Source organism: Poecilia latipinna, unplaced genomic scaffold (genome assembly GCF_001443285.1).
Source record: "Poecilia latipinna isolate Pla-1442-1.1 unplaced genomic scaffold, P_latipinna-1.0 Scaffold49, whole genome shotgun sequence".
Taxonomy (NCBI): Eukaryota; Metazoa; Chordata; class Actinopteri; order Cyprinodontiformes; family Poeciliidae; genus Poecilia; species Poecilia latipinna.
In genome coordinates, this window is record NW_015112665.1 from 294,988 (window position 1) to 302,475 (window position 7,488).

At 38.6% G+C, this 7,488-nt stretch overlaps 1 protein-coding gene across 1 annotated transcript in view; it reads right to left on the reverse strand.

Moving 5' to 3' along the window:
• LOC106958574 (transcriptional repressor scratch 1-like) overlaps nt 1–6,544 on the reverse strand; it is a 13,715-nt gene extending 7,171 nt beyond the window's left edge. Inside the window, exon 1 of the mRNA XM_015050532.1 lies at nt 6,100–6,544. Within this exon, the coding sequence (XP_014906018.1) occupies nt 6,100–6,217 (118 nt within the window). The 5' untranslated portion in view covers nt 6,218–6,544. The remainder of the gene's footprint in view (nt 1–6,099) is intronic.
• Between the last annotated feature and the right edge of the window lie 944 nt (nt 6,545–7,488).

The window sequence follows — 7,488 nt, forward strand, 5'->3', positions numbered from 1 at the left end:
CTCGTTATCATCCGTCATGGTTGTTATTTTTCTTCCCGCATGGGCGTATCAGGACGCAGAACAGTGACGTTTGTCGAGTATCTGTGACGTTCAGGACCTGACCGTTAGGATTCAGGTCACATTTGAAAAGATCGGATACGTATCGGATATCTAAGTGGCCTGCGTCATATTCGAAAAAAAATCTGATCTGTGTTGTTCAAACTGTTATAAAAACATCAGATACGAGTCGCATTAAGTAAAAAAAGAAAGAATCAGAATTTGGTCACTACTTTTATGTCCGAAAGAATCAGTTGACTGATTGTTTGCATTGATTTAAAAAAAAATGCAATTCTGAATCCTCCAGTCAAAAGTTTTTCTTTTTTAAAAGAAAAGTTTCACCAGAGATAAAAATAACTTTAGAAAAATGGCCTCCCTTCATTGTAAGCTACAGAAATAAGGATGACTTAAAACTTGTGCATAGACATGTGTGAGAGTGAACCACACTCAAATTAAACTCAGATCACTTCATTTATTATTAACAAAACACTGAGTTACAGCCTGGCATCTCTGCTATCTGATTTTAAACTGCGATCAGATGAGTTGTGCTTCAAGACCGTATTTTGTCTTTTCTTTGTGCCTTTTCCTTTTGGGAAAGAACCAGGAGATGGAGAACCATGCGGTATTTATAGAGGGACTAAAATGCTTTTATGCCTTTGGCAGCACTGAGTAGACACTTTCCGACCCTCTGTAGGAAATCTTTATTTTTCATAGAAGGGTTCAGTGAGCACACTTGCTCCTCATCAGCTGCACCTTTCCTGACAGGTCCACCGCCACACACCGTCACACCCTGGGGCTGTCAGAGCTTCGGCTGTTGTAACGTAGACCATCTCTATTACAGCAGATGGGAGGTCTAATGCTCAGTGGGCACGCCGATACTGACAGTCCTCCTCTTGAGCTAAACTGTAAGTACATCTGCCTGGAGATCCACGGATTCCTCCGGCCTTGCCCCGCATTTTTCTGCACAGCTCTTGACAAATCGGATCAATTATTTCTTAGTGAGTTTTGATGTCGGCTGCTTCATTATTTCTATTATTGGCTTCAGCTCAACAGGCTGAACTCGAACAGACACAAAGAGAGAGACTGGTCGCTAATAACCCACAGCCACAACTCCTGTGGATCTGCCGATCAATAGCTCTCCATTTCAATTAGCACTCTGTGGGCATTAAGACACAGACAGCAGAGGAGATACTGTTGCTGGTAATATCATTTCATGATGCAGTTCTGAGAAAAGCTCAGATGTTGATCGATAATACGACCTGGAGAAGGGAGACGGATGGAAGAGAGAAAGAAATAAAAAAGAAAGAAAGAAAGGATTTTACACTTTTTATGGTAATTGTGGTTGTGTGTTTTGGCAGGATTGCACTCTGCTCTCTTTCTAATTTAACATTTTAAATGTAATTAAGACAGAGTAACAACAGAAAGATGGAGGAAAGAATGGTGAGGTGTGGTGGAAAGACTGAAAATCATGAATCATAAATATTCTATCACTGCTCTCACAGCATGTGTGTGTGTGTTTCCTGTTTTATAGAGCATGAGTAAAGTTTTTGAAACGTGATCATGTGTTTCTTTTTGAGCTTTATTTAATTAGGTATGTCATCTAAGAAAAGCTCCTGGCCTGAACTGACATCCTTTCAGCATCTCCTCTACAGGGAAATTGGCCTTAAGCCTATTTTGTTTGTTTGTTTTGTTTCATTTATTCATTTATTTATTTTCATTTTTACTTTGTAGCTTAGGCATATAGTGTGATGGATCTGGTTGCCCTAAAGAGTTGAAACAGAAAAAATTGTTTTAATAAATATGTAAAAAAAAAATTAAATTTAAATTGCGAACAAACGCTACATATTAGCAAGTCAGTGCTAATACCTAAAGCTAATTCATTTGACTTTCTCATTTTGCTATCCAGCTGTTGCTAAAATTAACAGCTAATCAGCAAGTAAGGCTATATGCTAATGCAAACATTAGCATATTGATGCACATTAGTACACTTACATTAGTGTAGTATTAAATTTGTTTAGTGTAAGAATTACATTTATTTTAGTGTAGCATTAAATTTCCTAACATTAGCATACTAATTCTATTGTTAGCAAATTAGTGTAGCATTAAATTTCCTAACATTAGCATACTAATTCTATTGTTAGCAAATTAGTGTAGCATTAAATTTGCTAACATTAGCATTTTAATGCTAATGTTAGCAAATTGATAATTCTACACTAATGTAATGTATGCTAATGCTAACATTAGCATTATCACACTACTACACTAAACTAATGTAATGTGGGCTAATTCTAATGTCAAATCCCATTTAGCTTAAAAGGTGGTATTGTTGCATATAAGCTTTACAATTCTATGCTAATACTTAGGTCCACAACTGATTAGTGTCATGTTCATAACAGATGTTTATCCTAAGTTAATGTTGGCAGGCTAATGCTCATGCTAACAGCTTTTTAAGTTAGAAATATTTCAGTGTTGTTGAGCATACAAAGGCTTAGTATGCAATGCTCCACAACTATATAATGTGATTTTTATAGTCTTTAAAATAGACTTGTAACACTCTTCACAAACAGAAATAGGTCTTTTTCTGCCAACAAAGATTCTCTTTAATGTATATTATAGATTTCCTATGAGTGTTACAAAAGAGAAGATCAAGTGTGGGTTCACAGAGAAATGTTTAATCATCATGTACTCTAGTGCAGATGCCAGAAATGAGCATAAAAATGACTAATTTTGGCAGCAGCTGGCACATCCAGGATAGACCACAAGAGACCCAAATGATGGCAGTCAATGAAAATGGTACAATGATGTCACCAGAGGATGGCTCATAGGTATAATGGACAGCATTAACACCACTTGGTAGTTTGTTGGACATTACATTTTGTTTTGTTTTTATGTCAAACTCTTTGTAACACATGTTGGTTCTGTATGTTTACAAGACTGTTTGTATTTGACCTGTTTAACATGTTTTCACAATCAGAGGAGATGCGTCTGCAGTCCATGATCATGTGTCTAATAACTGTATTTGACTATTACAATTATTAGACACTGTAATAAGTGTCTAGTAACACTTATTACAGTGTAAAAAGTTACTAGGATAACTACTTTATCCAAGTTGTTCAGTGCCTTAACTACTTGGATAAAAAGCTTGGCTATTCACCTAGAAAATGTTAAGTTATGCTGTTTTTCCACACTGCAGAATGACTGAGAAAATGGGCTGTCATTAAGAGAAATTATGACAAAAGTAAAACTTGAATTTCTCCCTGTTATTCAGTTTTTGTGTAAAAGATTACGTAACCGCTGCTTTTGTTTCCTCAGCACCAGAACTCTGTCTCTTTCTGTTTGTCTTTATCTTCATCCCTGTCTCCTCTGTATTCAATTCAAAGTACCTTAGCAGCATTAGAGCTGAAAGCAATTTTAAATGCTTATTAAAGATTAAATACCCATCCCAAAGATGAGTGTTTCCTCTTATATGTGTGCTTAAAGAGCAAAGAATTAGGAAGGGAAAGAAAATAAAAGGATGACATAGAAAATGAGAGAAAAGAGAGGGGAAAAAAAGCTGCAAGCCACAATTTATTTTTTGATCCAAACCAACAGCGACTGATGCACACTTGTGTGCTTTGGACACTTGTAGGTCACTGTGTGTGTGTGCACATGTGTGTGAGTTTGATGCTGTGCACTCAGCTGTGCAAGCTGGCTGGGAAATGTGCCGAGTTGACAGAAACACAGTGATGCGAGTGTGTGCTTCTGTGCGAGCAACAAGCTGCAGTTGCTTCGCTCGACATCTTGTTATATTTATAACGGTGGATAATTTCTGGAGTCTTTACGTGTTCGCCTTAAAGCTTCTGTTGCCGTCGCAGGTTTCTGCTCTCCGCCTCGCCGTCTGAGCGCCTGAGATCTCTTCATCTTACATTTGACCTTGCTACAATGTGAACCTAACCAGGCTGCACGAACACAATTACATGCCGGTGGTGGAACAAAACTCAGTCAGCCCTTTCAAACTGCGGTTATTTCCCCACTAGAGGGCAGAAAAGAGCTGACGGAGACGAAACCAAAGCACAAAATAACCCCATAAAGGGATTTAACAAACGATTGGCTGTTATTTTCATCCCAGTAAAGACTCATTTGTTCACTCACTGATGTTCGCTTCCTATCTGGCCTATTCTTTCTCAGTTTGACATATGGTGCTGCTTATCAGACCTTGTGTGCTGGAAACAGCTGCCTGCTCAGTGGCATAATAAATCAGCAGAGGGCTCCGCCACAAAAGATGGTCCAAGTAATTTCTATGTATCACAATGCCTCATAACATTCTTCTAACTACTTCTTTTTGGTGTTTGCTAAGCAGTTTTACTCTTGTGGGGTTTTTTTACAATTTTTCTACCACAAATCAACCTTAAATAATCGCTTTTAAACATATTTGGACCTAACATCAGGAAAGAAATCAGTGTGAAACCCATATTTTTGTTTCTTACAACATTATTCATTTAAAATTAACAAATAACTATTTTTTTTTTTTTTTACTTTCTGTGGGATGATTTCTTGATTTTGACAAATGTTTGCACTTTCATTTCATACAACTGGCACTGATGTGGTTTGACTCATTTCTCTCTTTATATTTCCCATTTTCCCTGATATTTTTGCTCAGCGTTGAAGAGATTCGTCAGCCTTTCCTCCTGCATCATATTTAGCCTGCAGAGTATCCAGGATTATGCAGCGTGTGGGAACCATTCGCAGTCAATGGGGATATGGAAAAATAAAACAGAAATCTTGGGAAAACACTTCCAGGGTCTGGATGACCATTATGTGAGGAACATAATAGGTAGCAGAACAACAATGCCTGCACACTGGTGACATAATCTATTAACAGAATCATTTTAATACAGTTTACTGCAAATATCTCGCTGTGATTATGTTTTTCTACTTAGCTGAACATAATATACCCTCTTTTGTGTACACAGTTTGCACTTGCAGTCTTAAATATACCATAGAGGCTTAATGAGAGAGAATCAGAAACATGTTTAAGTCTTTACAAGTGGCTCATTTTTCAGCCTGTTCTGTAAAAATCTGACATTTAAATCCGCACACATTGCTTATGCCTCTGGCTGACTCCGCAAACAGTGACACACTTTTTTTCACAAAGACTCTGTGAGTACACCAAAGTGTGAAATGTGTGAATTTTCCCATAGAAAGGCAAATCAGTCTGCAGCTCACAGGAGGAGGGATTGCTGCGAAGTCAGTCACTAGATGCAATCGCCTGAGCTCGGTTAGATAGTTCAGCTCTCAATGCACTTTGCAAGAAAAACAGGCCCGATTTATTTCAAATTATACAGCAACGTTGAATAAATCAACCAAATACAAAAACAATCCATTAGATTGAATAAGGTGCAGTCCAATCTGATCCTAAAGATACTCTAATTCAGATTACAACCTCAAACATTAGTCAGTTGCATGAAGTTATTGTCAAAACTTCTTATCCGTTCGCATTTGACTGTGTCTTGTGTTGGATTGATTAGTTTAAATATTTCTGGATCTGTGCATTGAGCTGAAATAACGTGTTTTGTATCGAACTGAGTTTGAATATTACAAATTGAAGCCATGCTGGCGCAGCAACGACCCAGGAATGATCCACAGCAGAGACCAACCACCTGGAATACACTTAGTTTAGCTTGCATGTAACTTTTTTTCCCCCCTCATCTGCAGATGTTAGGCATGCATTTCTCTGTGCACGTCTAAAAATACATCCAAGGGAAAAAATCTCCATGGGAAGTGGGAGTTTTTTTTTTTTTTTCCATTTATGTTTACCCTGAGGACATACCTTTGAGAATTGTGACCTCAACAAGGTCAACTTGATTTATTTACCCGATAGCCTTAAAATGCATACCTTAATCTCCAACTGCAAACAGTGATCTATAAATACTTTACATTTCACTGACTTGAATTTCATGCATATTTTGTGCTTTGACCCAGGTTTCCTATTCCCTCTCAATCAGTCATGACTAACGCTTTAGATCTGGGAGTGAAAAGTGACTGGTGTGTGTGTGCGTGTGTGTGTGTGTGTGTGTGACTAACCTTTGTCATGATTGTGGAACCGCAGACTGAGCTCCTCTCTCCGGCTGTAGGAGGTCTCCAGTTCAGCAGCGGAGAAGTCATCCAGTTTGACTTTCTTCACTAAGAAAGACCGAGGCATGGTGGGACAGTCACTGCTCCTGCGCTCATACGATTAACACACGCTTTTCTTCTCTTCCCTAATCCTCTTAAGTCTGCACCCAGTGATGGGAATCAGCTGATTTTTCGCATATAATTTAATCTCTTGGCTTCCTATAGCGTCGAATTCAAAAGTAGAGACATGATCTTTAGTTTTTCTCCTGTGCTTCTTTGTTTTCAGCAACAAAACTAAACAAAAATGTGTTTTATAGTTACAACTTAGCTCTGGAAAAGCAATGGAGCTCTAGTAGGTCATAAAGGAAAATATAAATGTCCGTTTTCTCCTGTTTGTTTGCTGTATGTTGTAGATTTAACTCCGTGCAGGTTTCAGCACCGGACAGCTCCTCTCCTCCTGTCCGATCCGCTCCGGCAGGGTCAGAGTCACAAACTGGCGAGGAAAAACAAGCTGAAAATCCAAAACGTGTGCCAACCAGTGAGGTTTATGTCTCTCAAAACCAAAATGAACAAAAGCAGGACGCGAGCGGCGAGTTGTGACTGTTTGCAGAGTGGCGGAAAAAAAAATTAGATTAAAAGGTTTCACAAAGAAAGCGGCCGAGTCCACAAAAATGTCTCAAAACCTTCGTGGGGTTTTAACTTCTCAGATGGCATCGCAGCTCCTTGTGAAATATTGCTTTTTACTGCTGGAAGACCAGAAACAGAGTATCGGATCGCTCCTCTCTCTCTGCCTTCCTTTCTCGTTACGTTTTTCTCCTTGTCGGAGCTGCAGCTCTCTCTGACGCCTGAGACCAGCTGTTGCGGCTTTAAAGGACGAGAGAGAGAGAGAGAGAGAGAGAGAGAGAGAGAGAGAGAGAGATTCTTTCTCTCCATCAAAGAAAAATAAGAGCATCTTGTCTTCTGGAACCAGCAGCGGTGGAAGTCGAGGAGTTGGTTTAATTAGACACCTTTAGTTCCTCACTCACGCTGGTTTTTATTAAAGCCAAACTTAAAAGTGGAGACATCTTTTGGTCAAACAAGCATTTTTCAAAAGTGTCGAGTGTTTTACATATTAAGTGTAAGTTAATAGCGATGAAGTTAGTGTGATGTGATCATAAATAGCTTTGCGAGCTTCATATGCACTGCACTAATTCCTGCAATATCTCCCCTTAACAGTAGAGGGCGCTACTAAGCATGTAACGCCGTTAAGCTAATATCTATTTGGGGATCTGATCAGCTTTATAAATAAATGTTTATCTTTCGGCACTAAGAAGGTGAATCTTTAAGCAATATTCCCAAAAGTAGATGCAAGAGGATAAT